This window comes from Salmo salar, chromosome 07, assembly GCF_965601325.2.
Source record: "Salmo salar chromosome 07, fSalSal1, whole genome shotgun sequence".
Classification (NCBI taxonomy): domain Eukaryota; kingdom Metazoa; phylum Chordata; class Actinopteri; order Salmoniformes; family Salmonidae; genus Salmo; species Salmo salar.
In genome coordinates this window covers 76,357,501-76,375,000 of record NC_138297.1, presented here as the reverse complement: position 1 = coordinate 76,375,000, position 17,500 = coordinate 76,357,501, and the positions used below count along the sequence as shown (strand labels likewise).

The window sequence follows — 17,500 nt, the reverse complement described above, 5'->3', positions numbered from 1 at the left end:
GGGAGGGTTGAGGGGTACCTGGCTATGAAACGCAGTAGGCTAAGTGGGAGGGTTGAGGGGTACCTGGCTATGAAACACACATTTTACCTTTATTTAACCAGGCAAGTCAGTTAAGAACAAATTATTATTTACAATGACGGCCAAACCCAGACGACGCTGGGCCAATTGTGCCCCGCTCTATGGGACTCCCAATCACGGCCGGATGCGAAACAGCCTGGATTTGAACCAGGGTCTGTAGTGACGCCTCAAGCACTGAGATGCAGTAACTTAGACCGCTGTAAGGTGTGTGTGTGTGTAAGGTGTGTGTGTGTAAGGTGTGTGTGTGTAAGGTGTGTGTGTGTAAGGTGTGTGTGTGTGTGTGTGTGTGTGTGTGAGTGTGTGTGTAAGGTGTGTGTGTGTGTAAGGTGTGTGTGTGTAAGGTGTGTGTGTGTGTAAGGTGTGTGTGTGTGTGTGTGTGTGTGGTGTGTAAGGTGTGTGTGTGTGTAAGGTGTGTGTGTGTGTGGTGTGTGGTGTGTAAGGTGTGTGTGTGTGTGTGTAAGGTGTGTGTGTGTGTGTAAGGTGTGTGTGTGTGTGTAAGGTGTGTGTGTGTGTGGTGTGTGGTGTGTAAGGTGTGTGTGTGTGTGTGTGTGTGTGTAAGGTGTGCGTGTGTGTCGTACCGGGGGGAAGTACGTGCCCTTGGTGGAGGAGGAGCTTGAGGAGGAAGCTCCGGTCACGTGGGCGCGGTCGTACGGAGGGCCGCTGGACCCGCCCATGATGCTCAACGAACCAATCACAGACTTTCCCCTGGACATACCTTAAGACAACACAAAGTAGGAGGAGTCAACAACAACACAAAGTCAATAACACATCAGTATTGTAGCCATAGATGGTAATATCTCTCTCTAGGAGCTGATCCATCAGTATTGTAGCCATAGATGGTAATATCTCTCTCTAGGAGCTGATCCATCAGTATTGTAGCCATGGATGGTAATATCTCTCTAGGAGCTGATCCATCATCAGTATTGTAGCCATAGATGGTAATATCTCTCTCTAGGAGCTGATCCATCAGTATTGTAGCCATAGATGGTAATATCTCTCTAGGAGCTGATCCATCATCAGTATTGTAGCCATAGATGGTAATATCTCTCTCTAGGAGCTGATCCATCAGTATTGTAGCCATAGATGGTAATATGTCTCTAGGAGCTGATCCATCATCAGTATTGTAGCCATAGATGGTAATATATCTCTCTAGGAGCTGATCCATCAGTATTGTAGCCATAGATGGTAATATCTCTCTAGGAGCTGATCCATCATCAGTATTGTAGCCATAGATGGTAATATCTCTCTCTAGGAGCTGATCCATCAGTATTGTAGCCATAGATGGTAATATCTCTCTCTAGGAGCTGATCCATCATCAGTATTGTAGCCATAGATGGTAATATATCTCTCTAGGAGCTGATCCATCAGTATTGTAGCCATAGATGGTAATATCTCTCTCTAGGAGCTGATCCATCAGTATTGTAGCCATAGATGGTAATATCTCTCTAGGAGCTGATCCATCATCAGTATTGTAGCCATAGATGGTAATATGTCTCTAGGAGCTGATCCATCATCAGTATTGTAGCCATAGATGGTAATATATCTCTCTAGGAGCTGATCCATCAGTATTGTAGCCATAGATGGTAATATCTCTCTCTAGGAGCTGATCCATCAGTATTGTAGCCATAGATGGTAATATCTCTCTCTAGGAGCTGATCCATCATCAGTATTGTAGCCATAGATGGTAATATCTCTCTCTAGGAGCTGATCCATCATCAGTATTGTAGCCATAGATGGTAATATCTCTCTCTAGGAGCTGATCCATCATCAGTATTGTAGCCATAGATGGTAATATCTCTCTCTAGGAGCTGATCCATCATCAGTATTGTAGCCATAGATGGTAATATCTCTCTCTAGGAGCTGATCCATCAGTATTGTAGCCATAGATGGTAATATCTCTCTCTAGGAGCTGATCCATCATCAGTATTGTAGCCATAGATGGTAATATCTCTCTCTAGGAGCTGAACCATCATCAGTATTGTAGCCATAGATGGTAATATCTCTCTCTAGGAGCTGATCCATCATCAGTATTGTAGCCATAGATGGTAATATCTCTCTAGGAGCTGATCCATCATCAGTATTGTAGCCATAGATGGTAATATCTCTCTCTAGGAGCTGATCCATCAGTATTGTAGCCATAGATGGTAATCTCTCTCTAGGAGCTGATCCATCACGTATTGTAGCCATAGATGGTAATATATCTCTCTGGGCTGACCCCGGAGCCTGATGGCCCAGGGCTGCCATCAGTATTGTAGCCATAGATGGTAATATCTCTCTCAGGAGCTGATCCATCATCAGTATTGTAGCCATAGATGGTAATATCTCTCTGGGCTGACCCGGAGCCTGATGGCCAGGGCTGCATCACGTATTGTAGCCATAGATGGTAATATCTCTCTCTAGGAGCTGATCCATCATCAGTATTGTAGCCATAGATGGTAATCCCAGGGCTGCCTCTCGTGGCCTAGGGACCCCGGGCTGATCCATCATCAGTATTGTAGCCATAGATGGTAATATCTCTCTCTAGGAGCTGATCCATCATCAGTATTGTAGCCATAGATGGTAATATCTCTCTAGGAGCTGATCCATCAGTATTGTAGCCATAGATGGTAATATCTCTCTAGGAGCTGATCCATCATCAGTATTGTAGCCATAGATGGTAATATCTCTCTCTAGGAGCTGATCCATCATCAGTATTGTAGCCATAGATGGTAATATCTCTCTCTAGGAGCTGATCCATCATCAGTATTGTAGCCATAGATGGTAATATCTCTCTAGGAGCTGATCCATCAGTATTGTAGCCATAGATGGTAATATCTCTCTCTAGGAGCTGATCCATCATCAGTATTGTAGCCATAGATGGTAATATCTCTCTCTAGGAGCTGATCCATCATCAGTATTGTAGCCATAGATGGTAATATATCTCTCTAGGAGCTGATCCATCATCAGTATTGTAGCCATAGATGGTAATATCTCTCTCTAGGAGCTGATCCATCATCAGTATTGTAGCCATAGATGGTAATATCTCTCTAGGAGCTGATCCATCATCAGTATTGTAGCCATAGATGGTAATATCTCTCTAGGAGCTGATCCATCATCAGTATTGTAGCCATAGATGGTAATATCTCTCTCTAGGAGCTGATCCATCATCAGTATTGTAGCCATAGATGGTAATATCTCTCTCTAGGAGCTGATCCATCAGTATTGTAGCCATAGATGGTAATATCTCTCTCTAGGAGCTGATCCATCATCAGTATTGTAGCCATAGATGGTAATATCTCTCTCTAGGAGCTGATCCATCAGTATTGTAGCCATAGATGGTAATATCTCTCTCTAGGAGCTGATCCATCAGTATTGTAGCCATAGATGGTAATATCTCTCTCTAGGAGCTGATCCATCATCAGTATTGTAGCCATAGATGGTAATATCTCTCTAGGAGCTGATCCATCAGTATTGTAGCCATAGATGGTAATATCTCTCTCTAGGAGCTGATCCATCATCAGTATTGTAGCCATAGATGGTAATATCTCTCTCTAGGAGCTGATCCATCATCAGTATTGTAGCCATAGATGGTAATATTCTCTCTAGGAGCTGATCCATCATCAGTATTGTAGCCATAGATGGTAATATCTCTCTCTAGGAGCTGATCCATCATCAGTATTGTAGCCATAGATGGTAATATCTCTCTAGGAGCTGATCCATCATCAGTATTGTAGCCATAGATGGTAATATCTCTCTCTAGGAGCTGATCCATCATCAGTATTGTAGCCATAGATGGTAATATCTCTCTCTAGGAGCTGATCCATCAGTATTGTAGCCATAGATGGTAATATCTCTCTAGGAGCTGAATCTCTCTAGGAGCTGATCCATCATCAGTATTGTAGCCATAGATGGTAATATCTCTCTAGGAGCTGATCCATCAGTATTGTAGCCATAGATGGTAATATCTCTCTCTAGGAGCTGATCCATCATCAGTATTGTAGCCATAGATGGTAATATCTCTCTCTAGGAGCTGATCCATCAGTATTGTAGCCATAGATGGTAATATCTCTCTAGGAGCTGATCCATCATCAGTATTGTAGCGATAGATGGTAATATTCTCTCTAGGAGCTGATCCATCATCAGTATTGTAGCCATAGATGGTAATATCTCTCTCTAGGAGCTGATCCATCATCAGTATTGTAGCCATAGATGGTAATATCTCTCTCTAGGAGCTGATCCATCATCAGTATTGTAGCCATAGATGGTAATATCTCTCTCTAGGAGCTGATCCATCATCAGTATTGTAGCCATAGATGGTAATATCTCTCTCTAGGAGCTGATCCATCAGTATTGTAGCCATAGATGGTAATATCTCTCTAGGAGCTGATCCATCATCAGTATTGTAGCCATAGATGGTAATATCTCTCTAGGAGCTGATCCATCATCAGTATTGTAGCCATAGATGGTAATATATCTCTCTAGGAGCTGATCCATCAGTATTGTAGCCATAGATGGTAATATATCACTCTAGGAGCTGATCCATCATCAGTATTGTAGCCATAGATAGTAATATCTCTCTCTAGGAGCTGATCCATCAGTATTGTAGCCATAGATGGTAATATATCTCTCTAGGAGCTGATCCATCAGTATTGTAGCCATAGATGGTAATATCTCTCTCTAGGAGCTGATCCATCATCAGTATTGTAGCCATAGATGGTAATATCTCTCTCTAGGAGCTGATCCATCATCAGTATTGTAGCCATAGATGGTAATATCTCTCTCTAGGAGCTGATCCATCATCAGTATTGTAGCCATAGATGGTAATATCTCTCTCTAGGAGCTGATCCATCAGTATTGTAGCCATAGATGGTAATATCTCTCTCTAGGAGCTGATCCATCAGTATTGTAGCCATAGATGGTAATATCTCTCTCTAGGAGCTGATCCATCATCAGTATTGTAGCCATAGATGGTAATATCTCTCTCTAGGAGCTGATCCATCATCAGTATTGTAGCCATAGATGGTAATATCTCTCTCTAGGAGCTGATCCATCAGTATTGTAGCCATAGATGGTAATATCTCTCTAGGAGCTGATCCATCATCAGTATTGTAGCCATAGATGGTAATATCTCTCTAGGAGCTGATCCATCAGTATTGTAGCCATAGATGGTAATATCTCTCTAGGAGCTGATCCATCAGTATTGTAGCCATAGATGGTAATATCTCTCTCTAGGAGCTGATCCATCATCAGTATTGTAGCCATAGATGGTAATATATCTCTCTAGGAGCTGATCCATCATCAGTATTGTAGCCATAGATGGTAATATCTCTCTCTAGGAGCTGATCCATCAGTATTGTAGCCATAGATGGTAATATCTCTCTAGGAGCTGATCCATCATCAGTATTGTAGCCATAGATGGTAATATATCTCTCTAGGAGCTGATCCATCAGTATTGTAGCCATAGATGGTAATATCTCTCTAGGAGCTGATCCATCATCAGTATTGTAGCCATAGATGGTAATATCTCTCTAGGAGCTGATCCATCAGTATTGTAGCCATAGATGGTAATATCTCTCTCTAGGAGCTGATCCATCAGTATTGTTGCCATAGATGGTAATATATCTCTCTAGGAGCTGATCCATCAGTATTGTAGCCATAGATGGTAATATCTCTCTAGGAGCTGATCCATCATCAGTATTGTAGCCATAGATGGTAATATCTCTCTAGGAGCTGATCCATCAGTATTGTAGCCATAGATGGTAATATCTCTCTAGGAGCTGATCCATCATCAGTATTGTAGCCATAGATGGTAATATCTCTCTAGGAGCTGATCCATCATCAGTATTGTAGCCATAGATGGTAATATCTCTCTCTAGGAGCTGATCCATCATCAGTATTGTAGCCATAGATGGTAATATCTCTCTCTAGGAGCTGATCCATCAGTATTGTAGCCATAGATGGTAATATCTCTCTAGGAGCTGATCCATCAGTATTGTAGCCATAGATGGTAATATCTCTCTCTAGGAGCTGATCCATCATCAGTATTGTAGCCATAGATGGTAATATCTCTCTCTAGGAGCTGATCCATCAGTATTGTAGCCATAGATGGTAATATCTCTCTCTAGGAGCTGATCCATCATCAGTATTGTAGCCATAGATGGTAATATCTCTCTCTAGGAGCTGATCCATCAGTATTGTAGCCATAGATGGTAATATCTCTCTCTAGGAGCTGATCCATCAGTATTGTAGCCATAGATGGTAATATCTCTCTCTAGGAGCTGATCCATCATCAGTATTGTAGCCATAGATGGTAATATCTCTCTAGGAGCTGATCCATCATCAGTATTGTAGCCATAGATGGTAATATCTCTCTCTAGGAGCTGATCCATCATCAGTATTGTAGCCATAGATGGTATTATCTCTCTCTAGGAGCTGATCCATCATCAGTATTGTAGCCATAGATGGTAATATCTCTCTAGGAGCTGATCCATCATCAGTATTGTAGCCATAGATGGTAATATCTCTCTAGGAGCTGATCCATCATCAGTATTGTAGCCATAGATGGTAATATCTCTCTCTAGGAGCTGATCCATCATCAGTATTGTAGCCATAGATGGTAATATCTCTCTAGGAGCTGATCCATCATCAGTATTGTAGCCATAGATGGTATTATCTCTCTCTAGGAGCTGATCCATCATCAGTATTGTAGCCATAGATGGTAATATCTCTCTCTAGGAGCTGATCCATCATCAGTATTGTAGCCATAGATGGTAATATCTCTCTAGGAGCTGATCTTCATCAGTATTGTAGCCATAGATGGTAATATCTCTCTCTAGGAGCTGATCCATCATCAGTATTGTAGCCATAGATGGTAATATCTCTCTCTAGGAGCTGATCCATCAGTATTGTAGCCATAGATGGTAATATATCTCTCTAGGAGCTGATCCATCATCAGTATTGTAGCCATAGATGGTAATATCTCTCTAGGAGCTGATCCATCATCAGTATTGTAGCCATAGATGGTAATATCTCTCTAGGAGCTGATCCATCAGTATTGTAGCCATAGATGGTAATATCTCTCTCTAGGAGCTGATCCATCATCAGTATTGTAGCCATAGATGGTAATATTGTGTGTGTGGTGTGTTTGGTGTGTGTGTGGTGTGTGTGTGTGTGTGTGTGTGGTCCTACCTGGCAGAGACCCGGACAGAGAGGCAGGGTGAGGGCCGTAACCCAGGGAAACAGAGGGGCCGTAACCCAGGGAAACAGAGGGGTCGTTGGTTACCGTCTCCCGGTCGTCCTTCATCTGGGGACAGAGAACTCGCTGGCACACCAAGTAGACCGCGCCCACCACAAACAGCGCCATGACAACGCCCACAATGGAGCCGATGGTGTTGGTGGGCTGGGAGGACGGCTCTTCAGTCGGGTCTGGGGGGGGGGGGGGGGGGGGGGGGTAGAGGAGGAGGAGGGGGAGAGGAGGAGGGGGGGCAGAGGAGGAGGAGGGGGGGGCGGCAGAGGAGGGGAAGAGGAGGAGGGGAGAGGAGGGGGGACAGAGGAGGGGAGGGGCATCGGAGGAGGGGGGACAGAGGAGGGGAGGGGCAGAGGAGGAGGGGGGGCAGAGGAGGAGGGGGGGGCGGAGGAGGAGGAGGGGGGGGCAGAGGAGGAGGAGGGGGGGCAGAGGAGGGGAGGGGGGGCAGAGGAGGGGAGGCAGAGGAGGAGGAGGGGGGGCAGAGGGGAGGAGGGGGGGCAGAGGAGGAGGGGAGGAGGTGGGGCAGAGGAGGAGGGGAGGAGGGGGGGCAGAGGAGGAGGGGAGGAGGGGGGGCAGAGGAGGAGGGGAGAGGAGGAGGAGGGGAGGAGGGGAGAGGAGGAGGAGGGGAGGAGGGGCAGAGGAGGAGGGGAGGAGGGGGGGCAGAGGAGGAGGGGAGGCAGAGGAGGAGGGGGGGCAGAGGAGGAGGGGAGGAGGGGGGGCAGAGGAGGAGGGGAGGAGGGGGGGCAGAGGAGGAGGGGAGGAGGGGGGGAGAGGAGGAGGGGAGGGGGGGGCAGAGGAGGAGGGGAGGAGGGGAGGAGGGGAGAGGGGGAGAGGAGGAGGGGAGGAGTGGAGGAGAGGAGGAGGGGGAGAGGGGGGGAGAGGAGGAGGAGAGGAGGGGAGGGGGGGAGGGGGGGCAGAGGAGGAGGAGGGGGGGCAGAGGAGGAGGGGAGGAGGGGGGGCAGAGGAGGAGGAGAGGAGGGGAGGAGGGGAGGGGGGAGAGGAGGAGGGGGGGAGAGGAGAGGAGGGGAGGGGGGGAGAGGGGAGGAGGGGTGTTACTAGAATTACATTATTCCATGTTGAGCTGAGAGATCCAGCAGGTAAAATATTACCTTTAAGGCCGTTATAGTTGGAACAAATTATTCATCCCATCATTCAGACAAACTATAGAGAAACTGGCCTAGGATCAGATCTGTCATTCAGACAAACTATAGAGAAACTGGCCTAGGATCAGATCTGTCATTCAGACAAACTATAGAGAAACTGGCCTAGGATCAGATCTGTCATTCAGACAAACTATAGAGAAACTGGCCTAGGATCAGATCTGTCATTCAGACAAACTATAGAGAAACTGGCCTAGGATCAGATCTGTCATTCAGACAAACTATAGAGAAACTGGCCTAGGATCAGATCTGTCATTCAGACAAACTATAGAGAAACTGGCCTAGGATCAGATCTGTCATTCAGACAAACTATAGAGAAACTGGCCTAGGATCAGATCTGTAGACTTACAGCAGCCCATCTCGTCCGAGTTGTCAGAGCAGTCTGTAGAGTGATCACACATCTGATGTTTCCCCACACACTGACCGCTGGAACAGCTGAAGTGGTCCGGGGAGCAATGTACTGGAGAGGAGAGGGGTAAACCAGGTTAACAAGGAATTAAACCAGGTTAAAACCAGGTTAAAACCAGGTTCAGCAGTAATCTACATTAGACTGGAGAGGGGAGGGTTAAACCAGGTTCAGCAGTAATCTACATTAGACTGGAGAGGGGAGGGTTAAACCAGGTTCAGCAGTAATCTGCATTAGACTGGAGAGGAGAGGGTTAAACCAGGTTCAGCAGTAATCTACATTAGACTGGAGAGGAGAGGGTTAAACCAGGTTCAGCAGTAATCTACATTAGACTGGAGAGGGTTAAACCAGGTTCAGCAGTAATCTACATTAGACTGGAGAGGAGAGGGTTAAACCAGGTTCAGCAGTAATCTACATTAGACTGGAGAGGAGAGGGTTAAACCAGGTTCAGCAGTAATCTACATTAGACTGGAGAGGAGAGGGGTAAACCAGGTTCAGCAGTAATCTACATTAGACTGGAGAGGGGTAAACCAGGTTCAGCAGTAATCTACATTAGACTGGAGAGGAGGGTTAAACCAGGTTCAGCAGTAATCTACATTAGACTGGAGAGGAGAGGTTAAACCAGGTTCAGCAGTAATCTACATTAGACTGGAGAGGAGAGGGTTAAACCAGGTTCAGCAGTAATCTACATTAGACTGGAGAGGAGAGGGTTAAACCAGGTTCAGCAGTAATCTACATTAGACTGGAGAGGAGAGGGTTAAACCAGGTTCAGCAGTAATCTACATTAGACTGGAGAGGGTTAAACCAGGTTCAGCAGTAATCTACATTAGACTGGAGAGGAGAGGGTTAAACCAGGTTCAGCAGTAATCTACATTAGACTGGAGAGGAGAGGGTTAAACCAGGTTCAGCAGTAATCTACATTAGACTGGAGAGGGTTAAACCAGGTTCAGCAGTAATCTACATTAGACTGGAGAGGAGAGGGTTAAACCAGGTTCAGCAGTAATCTACATTAGACTGGAGAGGGTTAAACCAGGTTCAGCAGTAATCTACATTAGACTGGAGAGGAGAGGGTTAAACCAGGTTCAGCAGTAATCTACATTAGACTGGAGAGGGTTAAACCAGGTTCAGCAGTAATCTACATTAGACTGGAGAGGGTTAAACCAGGTTCAGCAGTAATCTACATTAGACTGGAGAGGAGAGGGTTAAACCAGGTTCAGCAGTAATCTACATTAGACTGGAGAGGGTTAAACCAGGTTCAGCAGTAATCTACATTAGACTGGAGAGGAGAGGGTTAAACCAGGTTCAGCAGTAATCTACATTAGACTGGAGAGGGGTGGTAAACCAGGTTCAGCAGTAATCTACATTAGACTGGAGAGGGGGGTTAAACCAGGTTCAGCAGTAATCTACATTAGACTGGAGAGGGGGGTTAAACCAGGTTCAGCAGTAATCTACATTAGACTGGAGAGGGTTAAACCAGGTTCAGCAGTAATCTACATTAGACTGGAGAGGAGAGGGTTAAACCAGGTTCAGCAGTAATCTACATTAGACTGGAGAGGGGGGTTAAACCAGGTTCAGCAGTAATCTACATTAGACTGGAGAGGGTTAAACCAGGTTCAGCAGTAATCTACATTAGACTGGAGAGGGTTAAACCAGGTTCAGCAGTAATCTACATTAGACTGGAGAGGAGAGGGTTAAACCAGGTTCAGCAGTAATCTACATTAGACTGGAGAGGAGAGGGTTAAACCAGGTTCAGCAGTAATCTACATTAGACTGGAGAGGAGAGGGGTAAACCAGGTTCAGCAGTAATCTACATTAGACTGGAGAGGGGTAAACCAGGTTCAGCAGTAATCTACATTAGACTGGAGAGGAGAGGGTTAAACCAGGTTCAGCAGTAATCTACATTAGACTGGAGAGGGTTAAACCAGGTTCAGCAGTAATCTACATTAGACTGGAGAGGGTTAAACCAGGTTCAGCAGTAATCTACATTAGACTGGAGAGGGTTAAACCAGGTTCAGCAGTAATCTACATTAGACTGGAGAGGAGAGGGTTAAACCAGGTTCAGCAGTAATCTACATTAGACTGGAGAGGAGAGGGTTAAACCAGGTTCAGCAGTAATCTACATTAGACTGGAGAGGAGAGGGTTAAACCAGGTTCAGCAGTAATCTACATTAGACTGGAGAGGAGAGGGTTAAACCAGGTTCAGCAGTAATCTACATTAGACTGGAGAGGAGAGGGTTAAACCAGGTTCAGCAGTAATCTACATTAGACTGGAGAGGAGAGGGTTAAACCAGGTTCAGCAGTAATCTACATTAGACTGGAGAGGGTTAAACCAGGTTCAGCAGTAATCTACATTAGACTGGAGAGGGTTAAACCAGGTTCAGCAGTAATCTACATTAGACTGGAGAGGGTTAAACCAGGTTCAGCAGTAATCTACATTAGACTGGAGAGGGTTAAACCAGGTTCAGCAGTAATCTACATTAGACTGGAGAGGGTTAAACCAGGTTCAGCAGTAATCTACATTAGACTGGAGAGGAGAGGGTTAAACCAGGTTCAGCAGTAATCTACATTAGACTGGAGAGGGTTAAACCAGGTTCAGCAGTAATCTACATTAGACTGGAGAGGAGAGGGTTAAACCAGGTTCAGCAGTAATCTACATTAGACTGGAGAGGGTTAAACCAGGTTCAGCAGTAATCTACATTAGACTGGAGAGGAGAGGGGTAAACCAGGTTCAGCAGTAATCTACATTAGACTGGAGAGGGTTAAACCAGGTTCAGCAGTAATCTACATTAGACTGGAGAGGAGAGGGTTAAACCAGGTTCAGCAGTAATCTACATTAGACTGGAGAGGGGTAAACCAGGTTCAGCAGTAATCTACATTAGACTGGAGAGGGTTAAACCAGGTTCAGCAGTAATCTACATTAGACTGGAGAGGGTTAAACCAGGTTCAGCAGTAATCTACATTAGACTGGAGAGGGTTAAACCAGGTTCAGCAGTAATCTACATTAGACTGGAGAGGAGAGGGTTAAACCAGGTTCAGCAGTAATCTACATTAGACTGGAGAGGGTTAAACCAGGTTCAGCAGTAATCTACATTAGACTGGAGAGGAGAGGGTTAAACCAGGTTCAGCAGTAATCTACATTAGACTGGAGAGGAGAGGGTTAAACCAGGTTCAGCAGTAATCTACATTAGACTGGAGAGGAGAGGGTTAAACCAGGTTCAGCAGTAATCTACATTAGACTGGAGAGGAGAGGGTTAAACCAGGTTCAGCAGTAATCTACATTAGACTGGAGAGGAGAGGGTTAAACCAGGTTCAGCAGTAATCTACATTAGACTGGAGAGGGTTAAACCAGGTTCAGCAGTAATCTACATTAGACTGGAGAGGGTTAAACCAGGTTCAGCAGTAATCTACATTAGAGTGGAGAGGGTTAAACCAGGTTCAGCAGTAATCTACATTAGACTGGAGAGGAGAGGGTTAAACCAGGTTCAGCAGTAATCTACATTAGACTGGAGAGGGGTAAACCAGGTTCAGCAGTAATCTACATTAGACTGGAGAGGGTTAAACCAGGTTCAGCAGTAATCTACATTAGACTGGAGAGGGTTAAACCAGGTTCAGCAGTAATCTACATTAGACTGGAGAGGAGAGGGTTAAACCAGGTTCAGCAGTAATCTACATTAGACTGGAGAGGGTTAAACCAGGTTCAGCAGTAATCTACATTAGACTGGAGAGGGTTAAACCAGGTTCAGCAGTAATCTACATTAGACTGGAGAGGGTTAAACCAGGTTCAGCAGTAATCTACATTAGACTGGAGAGGAGAGGGTTAAACCAGGTTCAGCAGTAATCTACATTAGACTGGAGAGGGTTAAACCAGGTTCAGCAGTAATCTACATTAGACTGGAGAGGAGAGGGTTAAACCAAGTTCAGCAGTAATCTACATTAGACTGGAGTGGAGAGGGTTAAACCAGGTTCAGCAGTAATCTACATTAGACTGGAGAGGAGAGGGTTAAACCAGGTTCAGCAGTAATCTACATTAGACTGGAGAGGAGAGGGTTAAACCAGGTTCAGCAGTAATCTACATTAGACTGGAGAGGAGAGGGTTAAACCAGGTTCAGCAGTAATCTACATTAGACTGGAGAGGAGAGGGTTAAACCAGGTTCAGCAGTAATCTACATTAGACTGGAGAGGGTTAAACCAGGTTCAGCAGTAATCTACATTAGACTGGAGAGGGTTAAACCAGGTTCAGCAGTAATCTACATTAGAGTGGAGAGGGTTAAACCAGGTTCAGCAGTAATCTACATTAGACTGGAGAGGAGAGGGTTAAACCAGGTTCAGCAGTAATCTACATTAGACTGGAGAGGAGAGGGGTAAACCAGGTTCAGCAGTAATCTACATTAGACTGGAGAGGAGAGGGTTAAACCAGGTTCAGCAGTAATCTACATTAGACTGGAGAGGAGAGGGTTAAACCAGGTTCAGCAGTAATCTACATTAGACTGGAGAGGAGAGGGTTAAACCAGGTTCAGCAGTAATCTACATTAGACTGGAGAGGAGAGGGTTAAACCAGGTTCAGCAGTAATCTACATTAGACTGGAGAGGGTTAAACCAGGTTCAGCAGTAATCTACATTAGACTGGAGAGGGTTAAACCAGGTTCAGCAGTAATCTACATTAGAGTGGAGAGGGTTAAACCAGGTTCAGCAGTAATCTACATTAGACTGGAGAGGAGAGGGTTAAACCAGGTTCAGCAGTAATCTACATTAGACTGGAGAGGGGTAAACCAGGTTCAGCAGTAATCTACATTAGACTGGAGAGGGTTAAACCAGGTTCAGCAGTAATCTACATTAGACTGGAGAGGGTTAAACCAGGTTCAGCAGTAATCTACATTAGACTGGAGAGGAGAGGGTTAAACCAGGTTCAGCAGTAATCTACATTAGACTGGAGAGGGTTAAACCAGGTTCAGCAGTAATCTACATTAGACTGGAGAGGGTTAAACCAGGTTCAGCAGTAATCTACATTAGACTGGAGAGGGTTAAACCAGGTTCAGCAGTAATCTACATTAGACTGGAGAGGAGAGGGTTAAACCAGGTTCAGCAGTAATCTACATTAGACTGGAGAGGGTTAAACCAGGTTCAGCAGTAATCTACATTAGACTGGAGAGGAGAGGGTTAAACCAAGTTCAGCAGTAATCTACATTAGACTGGAGTGGAGAGGGTTAAACCAGGTTCAGCAGTAATCTACATTAGACTGGAGAGGAGAGGGTTAAACCAGGTTCAGCAGTAATCTACATTAGACTGGAGAGGAGAGGGTTAAACCAGGTTCAGCAGTAATCTACATTAGACTGGAGAGGAGAGGGTTAAACCAGGTTCAGCAGTAATCTACATTAGACTGGAGAGGAGAGGGTTAAACCAGGTTCAGCAGTAATCTACATTAGACTGGAGAGGGTTAAACCAGGTTCAGCAGTAATCTACATTAGACTGGAGAGGGTTAAACCAGGTTCAGCAGTAATCTACATTAGAGTGGAGAGGGTTAAACCAGGTTCAGCAGTAATCTACATTAGACTGGAGAGGAGAGGGTTAAACCAGGTTCAGCAGTAATCTACATTAGACTGGAGAGGAGAGGGTTAAACCAGGTTCAGCAGTAATCTACATTAGACTGGAGAGGAGAGGGTTAAACCAGGTTCAGCAGTAATCTACATTAGACTGGAGAGGAGAGGGTTAAACCAGGTTCAGCAGTAATCTACATTAGACTGGAGAGGAGAGGGTTAAACCAGGTTCAGCAGTAATCTACATTAGACTGGAGAGGAGAGGGTTAAACCAGGTTCAGCAGTAATCTACATTAGACTGGAGAGGAGAGGGTTAAACCAGGTTCAGCAGTAATCTACATTAGACTGGAGAGGGTTAAACCAGGTTCAGCAGTAATCTACATTAGACTGGAGAGGAGAGGGTTAAACCAGGTTCAGCAGTAATCTACATTAGACTGGAGAGGAGAGGGTTAAACCAGGTTCAGCAGTAATCTACATTAGACTGGAGAGGGTTAAACCAGGTTCAGCAGTAATCTACATTAGACTGGAGAGGGTTAAACCAGGTTCAGCAGTAATCTACATTAGACTGGAGAGGGTTAAACCAGGTTCAGCAGTAATCTACATTAGACTGGAGAGGAGAGGGTTAAACCAGGTTCAGCAGTAATCTACATTAGACTGGAGAGGGTTAAACCAGGTTCAGCAGTAATCTACATTAGACTGGAGAGGAGAGGGTTAAACCAGGTTCAGCAGTAATCTACATTAGACTGGAGAGGAGAGGGTTAAACCAGGTTCAGCAGTAATCTACATTAGACTGGAGAGGAGAGGGTTAAACCAGGTTCAGCAGTAATCTACATTAGACTGGAGAGGAGAGGGTTAAACCAGGTTCAGCAGTAATCTACATTAGACTGGAGAGGAGAGGGGTAAACCAGGTTCAGCAGTAATCTACATTAGACTGGAGAGGAGAGGGGTAAACCAGGTTCAGCAGTAATCTACATTAGACTGGAGAGGAGAGGGTTAAACCAGGTTCAGCAGTAATCTACATTAGACTGGAGAGGAGAGGGTTAAACCAGGTTCAGCAGTAATCTACATTAGACTGGAGAGGAGAGGGTTAAACCAGGTTCAGCAGTAATCTACATTAGACTGGAGAGGAGAGGGTTAAACCAGGTTCAGCAGTAATCTACATTAGACTGGAGAGGAGAGGGTTAAACCAGGTTCAGCAGTAATCTACATTAGACTGGAGAGGAGAGGGTTAAACCAGGTTCAGCAGTAATCTACATTAGACTGGAGAGGAGAGGGTTAAACCAGGTTCAGCAGTAATCTACATTAGACTGGAGAGGAGAGGGTTAAACCAGGTTCAGCAGTAATCTACATTAGACTGGAGAGGGTTAAACCAGGTTCAGCAGTAATCTACATTAGACTGGAGAGGAGAGGGTTAAACCAGGTTCAGCAGTAATCTACATTAGACTGGAGAGGAGAGGGTTAAACCAGGTTCAGCAGTAATCTACATTAGACTGGAGAGGAGAGGGTAAACCAGGTTCAGCAGTAATCTACATTAGACTGGAGAGGGTTAAACCAGGTTCAGCAGTAATCTACATTAGACTGGAGAGGGTTAAACCAGGTTCAGCAGTAATCTACATTAGACTGGAGAGGAGAGGGTTAAACCAGGTTCAGCAGTAATCTACATTAGACTGGAGAGGGGTTAAACCAGGTTCAGCAGTAATCTACATTAGACTGGAGAGGAGAGGGGTAAACCAGGTTCAGCAGTAATCTACATTAGACTGGAGAGGGTTAAACCAGGTTCAGCAGTAATCTACATTAGACTGGAGAGGAGAGGGTTAAACCAGGTTCAGCAGTAATCTACATTAGACTGGAGAGGGGTAAACCAGGTTCAGCAGTAATCTACATTAGACTGGAGAGGGTTAAACCAGGTTCAGCAGTAATCTACATTAGACTGGAGAGGGTTAAACCAGGTTCAGCAGTAATCTACATTAGACTGGAGAGGGTTAAACCAGGTTCAGCAGTAATCTACATTAGACTGGAGAGGGTTAAACCAGGTTCAGCAGTAATCTACATTAGACTGGAGAGGAGAGGGTTAAACCAGGTTCAGCAGTAATCTACATTAGACTGGAGAGGAGAGGGTTAAACCAGGTTCAGCAGTAATCTACATTAGACTGGAGAGGAGAGGGTTAAACCAGGTTCAGCAGTAATCTACATTAGACTGGAGAGGAGAGGGTTAAACCAGGTTCAGCAGTAATCTACATTAGACTGGAGAGGGTTAAACCAGGTTCAGCAGTAATCTACATTAGACTGGAGAGGGTTAAACCAGGTTCAGCAGTAATCTACATTAGACTGGAGAGGGTTAAACCAGGTTCAGCAGTAATCTACATTAGACTGGAGAGGAGAGGGTTAAACCAGGTTCAGCAGTAATCTACATTAGACTGGAGAGGGTTAAACCAGGTTCAGCAGTAATCTACATTAGACTGGAGAGGGTTAAACCAGGTTCAGCAGTAATCTACATTAGACTGGAGAGGGTTAAACCAGGTTCAGCAGTAATCTACATTAGACTGGAGAGGAGAGGGTTAAACCAGGTTCAGCAGTAATCTACATTAGACTGGAGAGGAGAGGGGTAAACCAGGTTCAGCAGTAATCTACATTAGACTGGAGAGGAGAGGGTTAAACCAGGTTCAGCAGTAATCTACATTAGACTGGAGTGGAGAGGGTTAAACCAGGTTCAGCAGTAATCTACATTAGACTGGAGAGGAGAGGGTTAAACCAGGTTCAGCAGTAATCTACATTAGACTGGAGAGGGTTAAACCAGGTTCAGCAGTAATCTACATTAGACTGGAGAGGGTTAAACCAGGTTCAGCAGTAATCTACATTAGACTGGAGAGGAGAGGGTTAAACCAGGTTCAGCAGTAATCTACATTAGACTGGAGAGGGTTAAACCAGGTTCAGCAGTAATCTACATTAGACTGGAGAGGGTTAAACCAGGTTCAGCAGTAATCTACATTAGACTGGAGAGGAGAGGGTTAAACCAGGTTCAGCAGTAATCTACATTAGACTGGAGAGGAGAGGGGTAAACCAGGTTCAGCAGTAATCTACATTAGACTGGAGAGGA

General features: G+C 45.0%; 1 protein-coding gene across 1 annotated transcript in view; it reads right to left on the bottom strand.

Annotated features, from left to right (window-relative positions):
* lrp6 (low density lipoprotein receptor-related protein 6) overlaps positions 1-17,500 on the bottom strand; it is a 110,002-nt gene that overhangs the window by 2,488 nt on the left and 90,014 nt on the right. Inside the window, exons 20-22 of the mRNA XM_082978105.1 lie at positions 8,813-8,923; positions 7,246-7,482; positions 657-793 (exon numbers count right to left, since the gene is read on the bottom strand). Coding sequence (XP_082834231.1) covers positions 657-793; positions 7,246-7,482; positions 8,813-8,923 — 485 coding nt within the window. The remainder of the gene's footprint in view (positions 1-656; positions 794-7,245; positions 7,483-8,812; positions 8,924-17,500) is intronic.